A 21,077-nucleotide genomic window follows, 5' to 3' on the forward strand; every position below is an offset into this window, starting at 1 on the left:
ACCCTCCTTTCATTGAAAGTACATTTAGCATACACAATAGTGACATATAAAATATCATTATTAGCATTGTTAATGATCTCAAAAGTGATTTGTTCGTCATTATTTTCAAACATTACTGCTTGAACGTGGTTTTTCCAGAAACACCAAATTTGACCATTGTTATTGGCCAAACAGTGGTGGTAACCTAAGAACCTCTTGTCACCTTCAATCTTGTTGCTATTTACAAAGGGTTCTGAGATTACCATAAAGTCATTTTTATTAATATTAGCAAGTCTTTTGAGCCTATGAATGGCTTTTTTGGATCTTACCCCTCTTATGTTCCAAATAATAGCACTAATCATGGAAACTAGTTTTTTTTGGAACTCGATTTTTTCCTCCTCCTGTGATGTTCAGGGGAGTCTATAGCCTTACCTTTTCTTTTCTGCTTTTTCTTATCTTTTGAATCTGATGTGGATGTGTCTTTGGTGCTTCCATTCTCCTGTTGATCACTGATTTTGCTGCTTGAGTTTTCATTCTCATGTGCTTGATCATTGTTGCTATTGCTAGTTCTTTTAGCCTCTGGAGTTTGATTCTCCTGCGACTTTTTTTTTTTCATGTTGCACTATACTGTTGGTGTGGAAACTTTTGGATTCAGGGGAGTTTTGTTCTTCTTGAGACATTTCTTCAGGTTCCTTTGTAGAAGTTGTGGAAGTATCTTTCCCATAGTGTTTCCAATTCAAGTCAACGGTGAGATGTATAGGTTTCATGTTTCTCATCTCTGTGTTTGCACTGAATGGACCACTAGGAGCCTCTTTAAGAGCTTTTGGCTCTTCCTCCGCCACCCATGCCGACTGATAGGTTCTATATATTTATGTGCAATGGAATTTTCAATGTTGTCCTCCTTTTCTTTGGATTGATTGGGATTAACCTTCTCTTCAGTGTGATTATCCTGTTCACCATGGGGACATTCCTCCAACATCTGTCGAATTCCATTTAAGACTGGAGTAATGATGTCAAGGTTCACAGGTTTGGGATTACCTTTTCTAGACTTTTTTGCACCTTCTTGGGACATTGTAGGTTTGAAAACCACTTTGAATTTCTTTTTTGGCATCTTCTTTCTGATTTTCTTTCTCTTCGGCTTGGCTTTCTTGGTTCTGTCCGCTATTGAATCCTGACGGTTTTCCCCCTCTGTGATTCTTTCGGCATTGTTCCCATTTCTTTCCTTGTCCAGTTCACTCTGATTTTGGACCCCATTCCTAACATTAGAGTTGCTAGTCAGAGTTCTTTTTTTCCCCTGAAACTGATTTTCTTCCGTAGTAGCCTGTTGAACCTCTTCTGGTGTATTTTTATCCTTTTATGTAGAAGTGATATCCTTCTCATTTGCTTTGTTCCCCTCACTAGAGTTCTTCTTTTCAACTCGTCTGCATTGCAATATGGTGTGTCCTAAAATTTTGCAATGTCTACAATATTTCGGGACACCCTCATTATCCAGTCGTTGGTTAAATCCCTTGAGGGGATTTTCCTCATTTTGGGAACCAATCCATATCGATTGAAGTTTGGGCTTTGTAAGGTCCACCTCCACTCGAACTTTTGCCATATTAGGCCTATTCCTCCCTTCTGTAGCAGAATCCAAAGAAAGAGCAGTACCAATTGGAGATACTATTTGCTTGATATAGTGCCATAGATTTAAGTGAAAGGGGAGTTCCGGGAGAAGGACCCAAACTGGAACCACAGGTGAATCCTCTTCCGGTTTAAAGTCGGGCATCCATTTTTGGAGCCACATCTGTTGCCCTCTATTTCAATTGATCTTCTATACCATAAATTGTTACAATCCTCTTCAAAAGAGAATTCTACAAACACAATACGATAATCATAGACTCTTATTATATATGTACCTTTCACCGTGACCTTCTCTCTGAACTTGATCTTTGTCTTGTTTTTATTGCAATCGACACTTATCTGCTATTGTCCCATAGTAATCAGTTGCGTCGAATATGACCGCATGCCCTCCATTGTGTTTGATGACTTGTGCTTTGACATTGGGGTTTCCATATTTTTCAATTGAGGGAATCTGGATTGGGGCTTTGTTAATTGCTGTGGCGTAATTCGATTTTTCTTGTTCAGTCTTTTTAGGAGGACCAAGTCTGGTTGGCCTGCCTATGGCTGGGTGCATAAGCACCAGTCGCTTGAAAGTTGGGAATTTTCTATTCAACGGCACTCATACAAGACAAACGAATACATATGTTATTCATGGTAAAATTAGTACGACGTTTGGTTTGCAAACTTTTGTCCATGAATAAAAAATTTAAATGACAATATTACCCTTATCACTTCCCACTTAAATACTTTCCTTTTTCTAAACGAATATTTTTATATAATATTTTAGCATAATATTTTAATATTTTGTAACAAAAATACAATATTATGATTTTAATCCTAAATAAATATTTTAATTTTTAAAAAAATTAAAATATTTATTAACTTTTTATATAACGAACCAACATTCAAAGAAATAATTTATGCATAACTAAACCCTGTATAAGTAAACTCTACATAACTAATACCTGCATAACTAATACATGCATTACTCATACCTACATTACTAGTATATACCTACATTATTAACCCATAACCCACCTATCTGAACCCAATTTCCCCCAAAGAGCTTAGGATTTGAGGGGATGAGCTCAAATGGAGGGGTGTATTATGACTTTTTTAATTATACACATCAACATTAATTGAAACGTATCTAAGATTAATTGAAACGTACCTAATTGAGATGTACCTAAGATTTTACAGCATATTGAGGGTAATGCGTATAATTAAAGGAGATGATGTATTTTAAGTGACTAAATGAACATTTGAGAATTATCATGTGTTCAATTGAAACATACCGTAATTTGAATATCCTAAGCAAATTTACTAGTAAGCCTAAGATCGATATATTCTGCCTACTGGTAGGGGTATTTTATATTGGAATACTAAAATGAAGGGTAGATACTAACAATATTTGAAAGTAAAGGGGGTAGATTTGACCATTTTCCGATTGTGAAATGTGTTGAACAGAGAAAACCTCGATAGGGTTTGCATTTGCAGTGAAGTTGTCGAACCTTCGCTCTTGCTGGTACTCCTTTATTACTCTTCTCCTTTATTTTCCGTGTCAAAGTTAAATTTTCTGTTGATTCATGTATACAAAACAAAATAAAGATTATGCAAACAATTTTTGTTGGTTTAGGTAAACAATTTATTGTTGCTGAAAACTAGATGGAATTAGTCTAGTATGTTAATTAGTTTTGGTTGTTTATAGTAATTAAACTATTATTGTGCATTTAGATTTTATCATTTGATCCTGTTATGGTGGAAAGTTAGTGTCACATATTGTTCTTGTGTTTGAAGTGATATAGTTTCTAAATGAGAAGACTAAAATAGAGAAAAAGTTTAAGCACAAAAATGAACCCAACCCCTTTTTACTTAATCCATGTTCAACCCGCTCATTTGTCACCCCTAGATTTGTCCAAGTGTAACTTAGACGGCGTTAAAATCAAACAGAATCAAATCATGTGTTATTCACCATGTGCATCTGTTCAGGAAAAAAAAAAAACCGTCTACCTGTTCTTCCCCCAAATCAAACCCTAGCCCCTAATTGACAAAACGAGTAACCTCAATTTACAACATAGGGTGCAGTGAAAGAGCTGAAATATTTTGGTATGTGATTCTATTACTAACCCTTGATGACTTCTCTTTTGGTGTTATTGCTTGTGATCTCTTTTGGTGGTTTTGTGTTTGATTTTACATTGTTTGTTTGTTAAAAATAGATTGATATCTGGAGCTTCACAATTTGATGTGTTATTTTCTGAATGAGTCTCGCGTGCTTCCATTTGTTGTCTTTCAGAATGTAAAACCTAATAGAGGTAGAATGATTTTGTACTTGGAAGTTGGAAGCAGTTGTTTTATTCTACCGCGGTAAAAGTGAGAATTTTTCATATGCATAGCAAGTATTGCAGCAACTGCAAATATAAGATATGTTGGAAGTAGGAGATACATTAGAATGGCCCGTAGAAATGCAGCTGGTTACAAATTTTTCAGATTCAGGGAGATGTGCGAGAGGTGATTGATAAATTCCACTGGTTTAACTAGGGATTAGCTGGACACATGGTTTCAGATGATTGAAGAACCTGTGGGACCAATAAAAATTCAGGGAGTTGATGATTAAAGAGAATCCCTATTTTCTTGGTGATGCTACAGAGCTTGGTTTTTCTTTTAAAATGTTTAAGTTATTCTGCGATGCTCTGTTTTTGGAGGATAAAGAGAGAAAACCTATACTGACTTATTTTTTTTTTTAAAAAGAAAAAAAGAGGAGAGAGTGTATACCGACTTAAGTGAAGGTAAATAAGGTTTAACTTTGGGGCTGGGGATATATGGGCAAGCCAAATGTAGTCAGACTGATTTCATATTCGTGCAATATTATTACTATCTGTTTTATTAGTATCAGCCTAGGTGTCTTGAAGCGCGTAACTTGATAAACCTGATTGAAAAGGTTGAGCCGTAATGTTCAGCCGATTGTTGCATTTTAACAGTCTGTGCTGAATGCATTGCTTATCCTAATACTTATTGGCCATGCTCTAATAATTAGAATTGACTGAATGACATGTATTGCAGATTTGCACTGTATTTTTGGCTTTACTTCTATGGTACTGAACTTGCACTTTTACAATTGCAGGAATCAAGATTGTGTTAACTTTGATGTCGGAGTGATAAAGAAATTGATCAAAGAACAAAATTTGGTTTAGTAATATTAATTCCCTGCGCCTACGCGTAGGGGAATCTTCAAAGTTTGGTGTGGTTCCAATATTATCCCTGTGAGGTTCTCGAACACTGAATTCAAACTCCGACTTAGGCATACACATGGAGGACAGAGTTGATGACATTGGAACTGTAGTTGGGGTGGAGGACCAAGATGATCTTCCAAAAAATTCATTTAAAGTCTCTCCGGAGATGGAGAAGTTTCTATGTGACAGATTGCTGGACCAAGACCAGCCGATTTCAGAGCGTTTCAGAGCTCTTTTCTCTCTAAGGAACCTTCGGGGATCAGGTCCACGGAATGCCCTTATCAATGCAACAAGGGACCCCTCAAATCTCTTGGCACATGAGGCTGCATTTGCATTGGGTCAAATGCAAGACGCTGATGCCATTCCTGCTCTAGAAAGAGTTCTATTTGATTTCTCCTTGCATCCAATTGTTCGGCATGAGGCTGCAGAAGCACTTGGTGCAATTGGTTTAGAAAATAATATTTCACTTTTAGAAAGAAGTTTGGCTTCAGATCCAGCTCAAGAGGTCCGAGAGACATGTGAACTGGCTCTCAGTCGAATCAAAGAGCTGAAGAATGTAGGAAGTGATGATGGCTCCTCAACTACAGCGCCGTCACCCTTTCTGTCAGTGGACCCTGCTGCTCCTGCTTCTTATACCTCTGTTGAGGACTTGAGGAAAGTTCTTTTGAGTGAAGAAAAGGGCATGTATGAACGCTATGCTGCTCTTTTTGCACTAAGAAACAATGGAGGAGAGGAAGCTATTTCTGCTATTATTGAATCTCTAGGTTCAAAGAGTGCTCTTCTAAAGCACGAGGTTGCTTACGTATTGGGTCAATTGCAGAACAAAAAGGCTTCAGATGCCCTGTCCAGTACTCTTAAAGATGTGAATGAGCATCCAATGGTTAGACATGAAGCAGCCGAAGCTCTTGGTTCTATAGCAGATGCCGAATGTCTTGCACTTCTTGTGGATTTTGCCAAGGATCCCGAGCCTATTGTCTCACAAAGTTGTGAAGTTGCTCTTAGCATGCTTGAGTTTGAGAAATCGGGCAAATCTTTTGAGTTTCTCTTCATGCAGATACCGCAAGTCGAGCAGGTCTCGTAGGAAGAGCGTCTGGCTATACTTAAATGCTTGTCATGTCGGCTGGTTTCAGAAGACATTTCAGTCCCTTTAATATTGATTCAGTTGTAACCGGTTTCATTACTTGGAATATTTGGTTGGATTACATAACTAAGTTTAATTATAAGGACATTTTTGGACTACTAAAGATCATGCTGTGATACTAAATAAACATTATATCACTAAAGTTGAGCAACTTTGTGTACTCTTTTATACGTGAACCATGAATCAAGTAAAATGGAAGTATATCCATTAAGCTGCTGATTAGTTATTTTTGCTGCTTCAAGTTAGGCTCGTGTCGCCCTTTTTCTTTGCTATCTTTGGTTCTAATGTTGTATTTTATGGAGGTTGAATGCTCCTGTATTAGAAGTCTATTGGCCTTCCCACCATCTGTTATTGGAATTGAAAAACGCGGAAATATTATTCTCAAATTGCCCTTCGCATACTGAGGTAACATGCACCTATGCAAGCATAACAAGGAAGTCAAGAATAACATATCTGGGAATATTTGAAGTTATTTCTTTCCTCATTCTGACAAAGGCAGATGATTGTTTTCTACTAAGCATTCATAAAATGCACATTAGGTTATGCCACCATCTATGATTCAATTCATGGTAAGTGGTGGGTTTGGTTGTTTTGGAGGGGGGGGGGTTTCAGAGGAGAAAAGGTGACATTGCTCAGCATTGTGGAAATGCTGTTTGAACCATCAGAAAAGTCGAATGTCACTACAGTGGATTCCTATTTACATCTTTATATAACAAGTAGCGTGAACGCGTCTTCCCCAGCGCAGCATACCTGAAAGAAAGAACAAAATATTACTAAGATATGCCTTTAAATATTTGCAGTACCAAGATCCTCCATCTCTGACTTACCACTGAGGAACAAATGGTGCCATCCAAATAGCATCGCCAGCCTGAATTGGGTACCTATAATCCAAAAGAAAATGAGAGTGATAGAACATGATTTTAGAAGGCCTCTGAAGTGTCTAGTGATAAAAGCAAGAAAGCTATTCCAGGGTACATGCTAGATTAAGTAATATTCATTCCTAAAGCATCAGAGATCTGTTCTTAAAATGGCTTCAAGCGGAAGTACGACCAAAGATTGATGAATCGAGACAAACAGTGACTAGCCCATGGATCTTAGAGGCTGGAAGAAGTCCTAGACCATGAAAAATGAAGAGCATACAGTGTTAGCATGGAAAGAGTTGTTTAATTGGACATCTCATGGACAGAATCACTGCTTCTCTGGGTAAATAACAGTAGACTAAGAGGGTGCTAATTCTTGAAGTTAATATCACAAGAGGAAACAAAATTTTCGATCATCTGCATATCTTAGGTTTTATATTCAAACTACCAAATGTTGATGATCAAGGATAGCATTCAAATGCACTGAAAATTTTGATGATGTCACTGTAATTAGGCATCTATAAGGTTCAAACGACACGCACTATGCAGATCATTTCCCACTTTTATGGTCATGAGCTTCAGTCACTAAATAAAACACGTTTTGTCATAATTTTATCTTCTACTAGCCGTACATAATTTCAGAAAGGCACACATGTAAATGATTCCAGGACATATCAAATCCCGCTCAATATATAGGAGTTTGATTCTTACCAGCTATCACCCAATCGATAAATACCTTGCCCCTCCAACAGCAGCAAACCATGCTGGTTATAATGAACTTCCTGCAATCCAGCCAGAAATACGTTGTACATACAAACTTTAAGTAATTGCAGGTAAGAAACAAATTGGTTATTGTGAAGAACAAGCGGATGCCAGTTAATCATAACTAATGAACTAATTCTGCAGAATTTTGTTAAATATTCTATAGGCCATCCAAGAAAACTTTTTATGTCTTCGTTTTCACACAGATCAAGCCCTTGGTGATGTCCAATATGACTTGAACTAGGAGAACAACAAAAGGAACAGAAGAAACACTAGTGGAAAAGCTTACCTTGACATTAAGGAATTCGCCTGGTTGAAAATCCATGATCTTGCGCAGGCAGAAGCATGTGGCAGAAAATAAAAGGAAACAAAGAATTTAGGAAAAAGATAGAAGAAGATCAAAGTGAGACTATTGTATAACTTTAGTTCTATAAGTTTGCCTGCGGGTTAAAAATTACTTTACACTTTCAGCCAGCTTCAAGGAACCTCATTGACATATAAGCAAAAATTTCATTCATTTGCAGAAGTTTATATTAATTAACTCTACGAAGTCTAAGCAAGCTCATAGTTCAGAGTTAAAAGATATCCAGAGTAAAATAAATTAGAGACCAATAATGGAAAAAATAGCCACAGACAAGTGGTAGAACTCACGTGTACGTTGAAATCATAAGCTAAAGATGTCGGAAGAAGCTTCCTTAGCTCAAAAATCTGGCAACAGAAACGTAAATGGAAACAGGAAGGATATTATTGTATTCTACGTTAGATAAAAACCAAAACTGTAAAATAATAAGGAAAACAGAACCTCCACTCTCTCTCTCTCTCTGAGGGTTTTGAATTTTAAAATTTTGAACAGAGAGGAAAAAGAAACAGAACTATATAGTTCAAATAAGGGAATCAATTTGTATTTTAGAAAAGCAGAGATGAGGAAAACGGTACCTCGCCAGGAGTTTCAAGAAGGGGTTGCTTGTCTGTTGAACCAACAATTTGCTCAGGAACATGATTTTCTAAGCCAGAATACCTAAAACAAAAGACTTTGAGCGTTTAAAATTTTAAATAGACAAAAACCTGGTAATCAAAGTTAGATGTTGGGAAAATAATGCATATCGTTACGATACCACAAGTAAATTTGAGTGTACATAATGATACCAACGTGAGGTACCATGAAATAAAAAACTGACCTCCTTTCAAATACAACAAGAGTAGCAGCTGCATCAGTTTCGACTGCATGATCCAAATTGGGAGGCAGATAAGCATATGAATCAACCTGCATTTGAAGTTAGAAGGCATAAGAAGTCTATAGATTTCATTCAAGATGTCTCAGGGAGGAAGAGGCAGGTGGATCTGCTTATTGAAACGATGTCAAGGTGAGATAGAATAGTTTTAGTTTAAGGTTTAAAGAATCTGAATACCAAATTAAAATCTTAAGTAACGATTAGCTAGACCAAGAACCATATAAAACTCTTTAGAATGTCTTTATATGCCCAAATTGGGAGACCATAGAACTCAACATTCTCCCCCACACGTATAACCTGATTCTAGAGTTGATACATGCACTTACGAATGGGGACTTACAAGTTTGAGAATGGGACTGTTAAAAATTGACTCTGATAGCATGTGAAAGCTAGAAGAGAAAAAGAAGACGACAACTTAACCTTCTTGTATTGAAGGAACTCATTATTATAAGATATACTCCTAATTGTTTGAATCACCATGTCTCATCTTCAATAACCAAAATTCTAAAATATGGATGTCATCAGTGAAGAGATACTGAATAAAAGGACCCCTTAAAATCTGAGAGATGAGGTCAGAAACTGATAAAAAATAGAGCGAAATTCTCAAATTCTGTTGACATAATTGAAGAAGTAACGGATAATTGAAGAAAGGGCCTCAATATCTCATGGGGAAGGTTGGAAATTGCTGAAACAAATAATGAGACTTTTCCTTATTTATTTTAGTCCACAACACACCGCCTCACGTGCAATTTCTGAGTCTTTTTTCTTGGACCAAGTACATCAAAATATTGATAGGTGCTGCTAAAACATGAACTTAGGATTTCTACCTACGTTGATACTAAAGAATCTATTTCTGACCCAAAATATTAAGCAACAGGTGGTGCAAGACGCTATATAGCCGCAAATTTAAAGCATAGCACTCACATTTGAATGGAGTCTTAACGATTATGAGTTAAAGCATCTTTGGGGCAACAAATCAATATCTGCTGCCACGAATATGAAAAAGGCAAGTACAATCTTTTCCTTATACACAAACTTAATGGTTATCTGGCATTATACCAGTTATGCATAGCAGCAGCTTCACAAACTTCCTTACAGTAATAAAAGAAATGGCAGGGTAAAGTATAGCTGGCGTACTGTTAGTTTGCGGACATTCCCGGATATGTTGGTGAGAACTGCACTTCCCTGGACCACAAATATGAACCTGATTTTGCAAAAGTTAGAAAACTACATAATGGAAGTAATAGAACTTCTTGTTTCGTTGTGGTATTAGAAACAGTATTAATCAGAAAAGTGCTGTAAAAGAGGCTGTACTATGGTTCCACTTGCACTAATGTGGGTTGTTTGGAGAGAGACACATAGGAGAGCTTTTGAAGGGGTAGATTGAAGTTTCTCTCAGTTGAGGAGTAGTCTCCGCTCCCTTATTTTCTTTTGGTACACACAGCAAGTTCCTTGTTGTATAGACGGTTGGATGGAGTTTGTAGAGAATCACATTGTTTTGTACTTTTTGGTATATCTCTTGTATACGGTCGTTGTGACCATGTTTGTGAATGAAAATACATTTACTTGATTAAAAAAAAAAAAAAAAACAATCATTAAATATTCTCTGTGTCAATTTTAAAATATTCTGTGTCAAGAAGTTCTGAAAAAAGAAACAATCATTAAATATGCCCACCTTTCAACATCACTAGGAGGAAGCCCAGATTTTGAATTTTCTGCAAGTAGCAAAATTGCAAATAATTATACCCAAAATTCATAGAGCGCTTACAGCATGCACCGTGCAAATTTTTATGGTTAATATCTTTTTGCATTAAAGCTCAAGATAGAGACTATTTTTTGTAGCATGATGTGCCTATAGATTCTTCACTCTTGTTAGTTTAAATAGGATATAATAGAGTTCAGAAGCCTTGTTTTGGTCTTCATAGCATATTGTCTGCATACCTTTTTTTTTTTTTTTGGGAATTGTCACTTCTCTTAAATTAGGAGAATGGCACCGGCAGAGCTAAGTTCAATGAAGAAGGTTCAATTGAATCCCTTCACCATAATATTACTACGCAAATTGGGTAAAAACAATTTTTTTATTTTGTCTGTAGATATTAAGTGTTGAATCCCCTTGACATAAGGGAAGCTTCAAATGTAGTGGTAAAGGGCATTCAAAAATAGCTCTAGATCACAACTATAAGGCCTAGGTGTGACGTTCTTGCATTGTTTTAATTCCATTTATAGGATTTCTAGTTCCGCCATTGGAGGATAGGGATGCTCCCACCATTCTCGCAGATTCTTTTGGACTTAATCTGAAAGCAAACCATGCCAGATTAACATCAAAAGTTCCTTAATCTTTCTGCAAAATATGAAAGCAACGTTGGAGCACTCAAGAAAACACCTTGCATCTTTGCCAAGTACATGACGAAATGTGAGCCGATCGCTGGTGTGATTAGATAGGCGCCTAAAGTATTTGTCCTGCCACATTGATTTAGATGACCAATCAACCAGAATTTATCACTCTATCAACCAGATAATGCAAATGGTTAGTTGAGCATACCAATCAGGCAGAGGGCTAAATACATGACTTTCAGGAGTAATTAGAGCATGGTCCTTCTTATAGACACTACGAGTAAAACCTGGCAAGTCTGCAAGAAAAAGAATAAATAAATAACTAAGTCAGTAGACCAAATTCAGTTTCATCTACACCATCATTGTTACAATAACCCTTGCAAAAAGCATCACTGAAAACAATTAGCTAAGAGACATCCTAAACAAAAAGACACCCAATATACTGTGTGGTCGCTAAGAGAATAAAACAGCATGACCATAATCAAATAAGCAGAGATAATAGCATTCAACAAGCTTCACATTAATCTAATTTAATTTACTTGTAATCAGCTTTTACATGACTAGGGGTGTGTTCGATGTGAAGGAAAATGTTTTCCAGGAAAATAAACCTACTTATTTTCTTGTGTTCGGTACGTACGCAAAAAAATATTATCCTAAAAGCATTTGAATACAATCTAGACGAATATTATGTGAGTTGGGAGTGGGTGTAGGCGTGTGGGGTGGTGGGGATGGGGGTTAGGGGGCCGGGTGAAGACGAGGTGTGTTGGACGGTGGGGAGGACCCAAATATGTGGAGTGGCACTTGTGGAACCTAATTTCCCTACTTCCATTAGGAAAGTCATTTTCCTCATCGGTAAGGAACTTGTTTTCCTAGAGAAAATATTTTTCTCCACACAAAATACGCCCTAACAAAATACGCCCTAGGTTTAGTATATAATAATTAAGCACTCATCCATTTTTTCAAGAAATACTATGGTTACAAGACATGAACTTGAGAATTCACTTCTCTTACTAGTATACATGGAGCCAAACAATGTACTGACCTTGAAGATGAGAAGGGGAAAGTGTGGGGTTAGTAACTTTCCAGTAAAGTGGCTGAGAGTTGGAATCAGCATCAAGAATTGATGGTGCAGAGCAAAACCCATCTTGGGTCACAACAGTTCCCAGAAAAGCTGAAAGAACTTTAAGATGGAAAGAAACATAAGGCAAACTACACAACCAAAAATAAAATAAACTACATGAAATAGTTAAGAGTGGAAAAGGATTACTCAAAGTTGTTGAGAGCAGGAAGAAAGAAAGAGAGGAAAGTGGTGAAAAAGAGTGCATCTTGAAATTGGCCAATGTACACTTCACAATCAAGATTCTGAGGGGTTCTTATTGATTGTTTTGGATTTTGTCTTTCTTTCTTGTGTCAGCTCTGATTATGTTTTATGGGATTTCTCGCACTTGGGTGGTGGCTCGTGGGAGAAGCTGCCAAATGCCATATAAAAGCCTCAATTTTTTGGAATATACTGTATCTTACTTACAGGCTGCATGTGATGCTTTCACTTTCATTCAATATTGGAAAAATGAAGTAGTACCCTAAACTATTCTATTTGCCTTATAATTTTTCCAACTTTTATTTTCCTATCAATGAAAGCCCCCATACAATAATTTCGAACATATTTACCTTATACTAATGGTTGTCTAGTTTGGCTGTTATACTTAATCACGTAAATAACATATTTAAATTTACACTTAAATTATCAAAATTATTTATATATTATACCGAACAATAATTTGAATTGACATGAATAGTTAAAAAAGTTCAAAAATTATTGTAAATTAATAATATGTGGATGTCCATGGCCCACATGCATTGTAGCATATTGATCTCTCCAAGTCTTTGAGACTTATAAATAATCTCTTTCTTTTGATGAAATGACACAAATCAAAATCAAAATACAAATAAAAGTAATACTGTACTACACTTGCTCTTTTCTCTTTCCCTCTCCGCCTTTTATTGCTAATTTTTTTAGTACTCACTTTTATTTTATAAAACAAATATACTTTTGAACAAATGAAAATGTCTAATATACCTCTACGTAGCTTAACCAAATTTTCATAGTGAAAACTATTAGCGGGAAGAATATATTTGAGATGAAAGATACAGGTTGGAGCTCTTATGAGCCGACAAGTAAACAAAAAATGTTATAAAATAATATAATTGCAAATAAATAATAAAAGCAAACCAATAACTTGTAGAGAGGAGGGACAGATTGTATTATCACTTTTCTTGGATTATCAAACGAGAAGGCAAAACTCCTTATTTGTAGAAGAATTTTGTTTCTCAACCTACAACATACAACTCGTGCAAGTTGATTTACGACTTAGATACAACTATTATATAACTAAGATACAACTTGCAAATTATGTCTATCGTTTTAAGTATAAATGACACAATTTACACTCCTGATTGTATAATTAGTAATAATACATACATTCAAAAATCAAAATACAATTTTACAAAATAGTTTATAACAAAAAGCATTTATAATATAAGATAAATAAATTGCAAATGTTCAAGGTATATTTGGAACATTGTTCCTAAATTCTAACATACAAATGCAAATAGGAAAAAGTAGGAGGCCATATTTGCAAACTCCAACAATCTCCTCCATAAACCCCAGCTCCAATTGGCTTAGGGTTTTAGGCACAAAAAATTAGGCGTTAAAACTCCATTGAATTACTTTAATCTCCTTTGCCGGAATTGGAATCGCCAATGGCTACGCCAATAGTGGATTCAGTTATAAGAAGTTTCCGGCAAGTACCTCCGGCAGCAATTCCGGCTATGCTTGACTGTATATTAGCTTCAACTAACACTGCTCCCTCTTCACTTTTTTCTACTCTCCTCGACCACTTCCCCACTTTCACCAAGGTATACCCCTTCTTTATGTGACATTACTTTTACTTGTCCACTTTTGACTTTGCACGTCGAATTACTCCCTCCGTTCCATAATAAGTGGTTTTTGAAGCTTTTTATTTTGTTACAAAATAAGTGGTGTTTTAGGATTTCAAGAAGAAATTGATCTTGTTCTTTCAAATCTACCCTTATTTATAATCAAGAATCATTAAGCAGCTTTTCTTTTTTCAGGCTTTAATTAGGGGTATGTTGGTAAAAACAGGAGTGAATAATTTTTCAAGGAGTGTATAAGCTAAAAACATCACTTATTATGAAGTGGAGGGAGTAATAAATGAAGTATGTATTTTACTATTATACCCATACATTGGTATATAGTCTCATTGAACTTAGAGAATGATTAGGAAATGAGTAATTAATGTTAAGGGTAAAACAAGAAAAAAATTGTTTGTCTTTCCTTGATATACTAAAGTGGACAAGTAAAAATGAAAATAGTATAGTGGACAAGTAAAAGTGAACGGAGGGAGTATTTTTTTAGTCTGTAATTGGCCAAAAAGGAATATTTATTACTGCCTTTTCCCATTTTATGTGATATTCATGTGCCAAAAACTATGTTACTCGGACTCTTCAAAAATGTCGACGGGTACGTGTCGGATCCTCCAAAAGTAGTGCATTTTTGGAGGGTCCTACACGGGTACGGTGGCCATTTTGGAGAGTCCGAGCAACTTAGGCCAAAAAGAATGATATATTTTTGAACTTAGAGGGATCTTTATTACAACCTTTTCCCATTTTATTTGATACTCTTTCATCTTTTGTCTATCCTGAAAAGAATGATATGTTTTTATATTTAATAGTAATTTAACTTTAAACTCCTATTTACTTTTAATGGGATTGATTTATAGCCACACAAGTATCTATGACTTGTTTTAGCTGAAAGTAATATCAAAACAATGTAAATATATATACTAGGACCTTCACGGTCTGAGGCTATATTGAAGTTAAATCTGCAGCTAAGAAGTAGAAGAGAAGGAAATTGCAAGAGAAAAGAGATAATTCTTCATTCATACTCTTTCCATTGTGGGATTACAATAATATACTCGACTAGGAAAGAAAATGACTAAAAGGTAAATAACAAAACAACAACAGAAACTTAGAGGGACCAACCAGCAGTCCTAATCATTATATTGTAACTAGCTCATATCAACTTATGTACTCTTCCGCAAGCTCCATGTACTACCAGTGAAGTGTATCACGGTCTATGTTAGATACTTTAAGAACTAACTAATCTAGCTCATGCTTTCCTCGTATACAAACTAGATAGTTTAAATGCATAAAAGCAACATATAGAACATGCTTTTGATGAAAAGCAAGTATCTAAGAGTTAAAAGTCTCTTTTGCCTCGAAAATGGCAAACCTTTACTTCACTTGAAATGCTTAAACTGCTCAAACGATCCCCAATGGCCTCAATCTATCCAAAACCATGAATAATGGGTCCAGAATAGTCTAGGAGAACTTTTCCCATAATTCTAGGATACTCTAAAGTTAAAGTCAATTCTTTGTCAACTCTCGGGTCAACGAGTCAAAATTCAAAACAAATTACATGAATGCATTACCCATTAGCTAAGTAGTTCAAATCTATTATCAAAATCCCATTTTGATGTCAATAAATTTAGTATTTTTTTAGAACTCTATGACCAATCAAATACCATCACATAAAATGGGTCGGAGGGAGTACATTTCATTTGATGAGAAAACCGGTTGAAGTAAATAGTTGGTGATGATTTGTAAGATACTTCTTGATAAGTAAGTAGAATGATGAACTGACATATATGTGCAATTATAATTCACAATGCTTGTTATAATCAGTGTTATCAAAGGCGCGCTTAAGCCCTGAAGCGAGGCTCAAAACATGTTGAGCGCTTCGCCTCGCTTTATGTGCGCTTCAGTGTCGTCATCAAGGCTCTAAAACATACTTTTCCTTGCCAATGAGCCTCTCTTGAGGAGGTGACACTAGATGATTGATATTTCACTTTATCTTAATATTTTTACAATTTCTTTGTCCATATATTTGTTATTCATGCTTATTATTATTAATCTTGGACTAAACATATATATATTTGTATTTTTGCACCATTGCGCTTTTTTCATTAAAGCCCACGCTTTATATGCGCTTTGCGCTTAAAGCCCCAGCTGACCTTAGAGCTTTTTTCGCGCTTTTCGCTTTTGATAACACTGGTTATAATATAAATATCTTACGTGCTAAGTCTTATTTAGATTTTTTTTTTTTTTTTGAACAGCTAACATTTCTATTTTTCTATTATGAACAGAGAAATACACCAATAGTGTACTTCAGTAGTAATTACAAGTAGTAGTCACAAAAGCAAAACCTACCACCTATTCCTTCATAATCTATCTAAAATCTTAGCTATGTCCTCTGCCTCCTGAGCGAGTTCATGAATACACCAAAAATAGAAAAACACTAGACAGTTCATTTTTAACTTCTGGAAAGTGATACTTTTATTTTTAAAACATCTCTGATTCCTCTCCTTCCATATTTTCCACCAGATGCAGGCCGGGACAATCTTCCATCTCACCCCGTGTCCTGACAGATTCCCATCTCTGTTCCAGCAAGCTAGAACTTCAACTGTACTCCTTGGCATTGTCCATTTTAGACCCTTCAAATTAAGAAAAATCTGCCAAAGTTGTTCTGCCACTTTACAGTGTAAGAAAAGATGATTAATCGTCTCTGCTTCAGTTTCACAAAAAAAAAAAAAAAAAAATCTGGAACATAGTTGACGACCCCTCTTCATCACATTATCTTGAGTTAAAACAGCCTGTCTAGCCGCTAACCAAGTGAAACATGCCACTTTGTAAGAAATCTTAACCTTCCAAATCAACTTCCAAGGCCAGAATCCCAGTTGAGTATTTCTGTTATGAATGCATTTGTAGGCTGATTTGACAGAGAATATCCCCTTCTTTTCCTTCAACCAAATTAGACTGTCCACATTAGTGGAAAAATCTTTGAACTGCTCAATAGTGTTGTAAAATTCTGTCAAAAGTCTTATTTAGACTTTGAAGAGGTTATTTCTTCTTTTGGAGCTTTTTTGCTTATTGTATACAGTTGCATCCTCAGAGGCAGGTGCAGGATTTTGAATTAATGGGCGAGAACCCAATTCTCCTTGGTGACAGTGTGTATGAACTTGGTGTGGATTTTTATTTTCTGAAAAATAATAATTATATATGTAGAGGTCGAATTGATACTTGCATCCGCTTTGTGCACCCCCCTTCGGATGGTTTCTTTTAAGAAATAGCTTTTTAATAAGTTTTTCCTTTAATAAATTGTTTGCGTATCAGAAAGGAAAAATAAAAATAAAAGAAAAAAGTATGTGAATCTAATTTCAGTGATGTGGAAAGATTCAGACATCTATATGCTTCATTGGAGATATATAAATCTTATGCTTCACTGGAATCAGATTCACATATCCCTTTTTCTCGGAAAGAAATCCTTTATCATTGTTAAAAATGTGCTTTATTGTTAGTCTTTGATCATTGAGACCTGAAGTTTTGATGTCACTTTTCTCCTACTTTTTCTATGTACTATATTCGCATTGATGTGGTATTTGGAGTGAAAAATATTTTGATTGTTAAATATTCTTTGGTGTTTGGTGCTTTTGGTGTAGGGTATAATAGATGGGAGCAAAGATTTGGATTTTGAGCAGCGCAATTGTATTGTTTCGTTTGTTAGTGCAATCTGTCACCTTTTGAAGAAGTCAGGTCAGTTACATTCCTGGATTTTGTTTGGCATCAAACCTATTTATCGCTGTGCTTTAATGGTTTTGCATCAAGAGTCTCAACTAAAAAAACTACTTTGCTTTGAGCATAGAAGAGTGTACACATTTCATGGTTGAAAATACTTTAGTAGCTTTGTGTGTTTTAAGTCCTACTAGTTATTAACATTAAAGTTGTTAAACTTTTTCAAGGAAAATGCAATCTTCCAATGTAAAACAAACACTACTTAGTACATTCTTATTAACAGCCGAATTCTTAAACTTTCTCAATGGTCCCACTCATCTTCAAATTCATTAATGATTCAGATAGCATATCAACTGCCAGAAGTCACCGTCTTTTTATCATGTGACTCTGTAGGATGAAATGACTTGAGAATGGTGAATTTATTCACAATTTCCTGTTAAGGGTTTCATTACACTTGTTGAAAGATATATTTCCTTCAATATAACATTGAAGAAGGGAAAATAAATAAATAAATCAGAAGGCATTTATAAAAGAGAACAATGAAAGAGGTCATGTGGACAAGTGAGGATTGCTCAGTTGGTAAAGCACCTCCGCCCACATCTGGTAGGTCCAGGGTTAGAGTCACGCTGGAGGGGAAGTGTGGAAACACTATCGATCCTCCAAAATGTGGTGGGGGTGGGTAAAAAGAAAAAAGGAAAGAAAGAGGTGATGTGGGCAATTATAATTGAATAGTTACTTTGACATTTGCCTTGGAGCAACGGTAAAATTGTCTCCGTGTGACCTATAAGTCACGGGTTCGAGGATACAACTTGCATTAGGGTAGGCTGTCTACATCACACCCCTTGGGGTGCCGCCCTTCCCCGAACCCTGCTAACGCGGGATGCTTTGTGCACCGGGCTGCCCTTTTTTTATTTTACTTTGACATTTCATTTCATTTATCCTTTTCCCGATTAAAATGAATAACCGTCTTTTGCATAAATTTTGGTTCCTTACATTAAATAATATAGGCTTCGTCGTTTCAAATTGTTCCATGTCGGACTTTGGTTTAATTCTTCAACTCAATTCATTAGAATACAGGAAATAGTTAATGGGTTAGGCCCAAGCTCAAGAAGCTTACAATTGTCGAAATTCAAGTGCTAGATAGTAGTGGACTAGTGGGACAAGCAGTAAGGGCCATCAGTCAGCTTGGTAATTCACCTCGACTGAGTGGTCATCAGTTAACCACTTTAAGTACTGCTGCACTTAAATCACTTACATACAAAACATAACGCATATCAAAATAAAATTATTTAAAAAGTTCTCTGTGGCTTGTCATACAGAAATTTTAGAGTTTGCTTCTGGTTGTGCATTTATGTCGCATCTTAATGGAGCTTGCCTATCTAAGGATCATGTTCGTTCCTCCAAATATTTTAACCATTGTGGTCAGGCTTGGAAATATTAGTTTGTTAGCCAGAGATTGTTTGTTGCGTTCTAGTTATAGGCTTCAAATCTTTTCTTTTGGCCTTAAACCTTTTACTGGCTTTATACCTTTTAGACCTTTTCTGCAGGAGCTGAGACTAGATATATGCAGTTATTTATTTGGAAAATATTTCTTCCCCTAATGAAGCTGGTTCATTCCAATGATCGTGAATTATTTAACAAGGTAAACATGTTCATTCAATTGAATAAGGATATAGTTTCAAAAAATCTGTGGACTTTATATTATATCTGATGTGATTTTTTCTTTTTCCACAAAATTTTCTTTCTGATGTTCTCCCACTAAATGTGACAATCGATTTAGGTTGCAGGTATGACTTTCAGTGTTGTCGCTGATACAAACAGTTGGGGGGTTGTTGAAGTAACCATTAGCCCATTTTTGTTAAGATTGGTCAGATTATCTATGGGTGAGATTCAAAGTGAAGACTTGGATGCTTATAGATTCTGCCTGACTTCTAAAAATTCAGAAGACCGGCGTTTGGGGCAACAGTGCACTCTATATGACAATCTTGTGCATTGCAATCCTAACTATTTCCCGTTGCCTGTTTCATGTCATATTTTAACATTGATACTAGATGCTTCTCAGCAAAGTTTAAATACAATGAGATCAGTATCTGGATTGGATCTCGTAGATGATTGCTGCACGGAAATTTTTTCTGCAAAGTTGCTCTGGGATATTTGCAATATAACAATTCAAATGCTTCCACAAAGCTTGGAGCATCGATCTTCTGCAATTACTTTTTTCCTCCCCTCCATATTCAGAGCACTTGATTCTCATTCTGCTTTTGAAGTCTTAATTAATGGACAGAACTGCATACTTTCTCGGTAATTTCTCTTGCTTTTAGTCTCAAAATAAATAAATAAATATTTCTCTTGCTTTTTCATTGACATGAAATGATAATTACTGGTTGAAGTATAGATGTCTGAATTATGGACTTATGCCACTAGTTTTATTGTTCTTTTAGGCAAAGTATTTTAGAGAAACTATGGAGGAGTTGCAAGACATTGTTTTCTTTGGGGACCCTGGAGAGAAGAGATGCGTATGCTATACTTTCTCTGTACCTGTCTTTCTTTACTTATACTGATGAATGCCAATATAGTTATATGAGTAGCACGACAAAAATGTTTGACTTGAGAGCTGAGAAACAATTCTGGGATGAAATGAAAAAAGGCTTGGTATGTTGTGTATCTACTATACTGTGTTTCCATTGTTTGATAGTAGCGCTTGCTACAAGTATTTGTTTTCTTTTAGCTAATGTCTGTAATCTTCTCAGGTTGATAAGGAGAGCTCAGTGAGGAAGCAATCTTTATTTATATTGAAGAGAACCATAAATTTAGACGAGAAAAGCCAGTGTCAAACCAGTGTTAACACCATAGATGAAAGAAGTTTACTCCATTGTGGTATGACTAAAAGGGAAAGGTGGGCTGAGGAGGAAGCTATGTCCCTGGGGGTTGGGATAGTTTGCAAGACAAGTGAATTCTTCTCCAGTAGCTACCAGAAATGGGAGGCATTTTTTCTTCTTTATGAAATGCTCGAAGAGTATGGCACTCACTTGGTCGAAGCAGCATGGAGTCACCAGGTTTAATCATATGATGTCAAATACTTTCACATTCTTTTTGCATAGCTGTGAAACATCTGTTGGTTATCAAAAACAGTTAGCAACGTATTTTATATGCAATACAGTGATGAAGGAATTTCCCTGAACCGTCATTTTAGGATGCTTTATTACTTTAGTGATTAGAAATAAAGGAATTAATCTTAGGTGTTTGGCTTGACTACAGCCATAGAATGTTGGTTATCAAAAAGCAGTTG

General features: G+C 35.9%; 3 protein-coding genes across 8 annotated transcripts in view; 2 read left to right on the plus strand and 1 right to left on the minus strand.

The window, feature by feature from the left end:
- The first annotated feature begins 4,402 nt into the window (after positions 1 to 4,402).
- On the plus strand, positions 4,403 to 6,194 carry LOC132030290 (deoxyhypusine hydroxylase-B). The gene has a single exon (XM_059419859.1). It carries the CDS (start codon positions 4,885 to 4,887, stop codon positions 5,887 to 5,889), a length of 1,005 nt encoding a protein of 334 aa, XP_059275842.1. The 5' UTR covers positions 4,403 to 4,884; the 3' UTR covers positions 5,890 to 6,194.
- Positions 6,195 to 6,376: 182 nt separating this feature from the next.
- Positions 6,377 to 12,642, minus strand: LOC132030291 ((S)-ureidoglycine aminohydrolase). Its single transcript, XM_059419860.1, has 13 exons — positions 12,405 to 12,642; positions 12,180 to 12,317; positions 11,346 to 11,433; positions 11,187 to 11,263; positions 10,479 to 10,518; positions 9,941 to 10,007; positions 8,750 to 8,835; positions 8,508 to 8,589; positions 8,223 to 8,279; positions 7,861 to 7,899; positions 7,521 to 7,591; positions 6,777 to 6,830; positions 6,377 to 6,699 (listed from the first exon to the last, which is right to left on the minus strand). The coding sequence occupies exons 1-13, from the start codon at positions 12,460 to 12,462 to the stop codon at positions 6,630 to 6,632; spliced, it is 927 nt and encodes a 308-aa protein (XP_059275843.1). The 5' UTR covers positions 12,463 to 12,642; the 3' UTR covers positions 6,377 to 6,629.
- Positions 12,643 to 13,760: 1,118 nt separating this feature from the next.
- LOC132030292 (uncharacterized) overlaps positions 13,761 to 21,077 on the plus strand; it is a 38,867-nt gene continuing 31,550 nt past the window's right edge. Inside the window, exons 1-6 of one of the 6 annotated variants that reach the window (XM_059419866.1) lie at positions 13,761 to 14,053; positions 17,716 to 17,809; positions 19,336 to 19,430; positions 19,569 to 20,089; positions 20,230 to 20,440; positions 20,539 to 20,844. In XM_059419866.1, the coding sequence (XP_059275849.1) occupies positions 13,898 to 14,053; positions 17,716 to 17,809; positions 19,336 to 19,430; positions 19,569 to 20,089; positions 20,230 to 20,440; positions 20,539 to 20,844 (1,383 nt within the window). In that variant the 5' untranslated portion in view covers positions 13,761 to 13,897. Of the gene's footprint in view, positions 14,054 to 17,715; positions 17,810 to 19,335; positions 19,431 to 19,568; positions 20,090 to 20,229; positions 20,441 to 20,538; positions 20,845 to 21,077 lie in introns of those variants that run through there. The other 5 variants (XM_059419863.1, XM_059419861.1, XM_059419862.1 and 2 more) reach the window with 5 other exon arrangements.

This window comes from Lycium ferocissimum, chromosome 9 (genome assembly GCF_029784015.1).
Source record: "Lycium ferocissimum isolate CSIRO_LF1 chromosome 9, AGI_CSIRO_Lferr_CH_V1, whole genome shotgun sequence".
NCBI classification, from domain to species: domain Eukaryota; kingdom Viridiplantae; phylum Streptophyta; class Magnoliopsida; order Solanales; family Solanaceae; genus Lycium; species Lycium ferocissimum.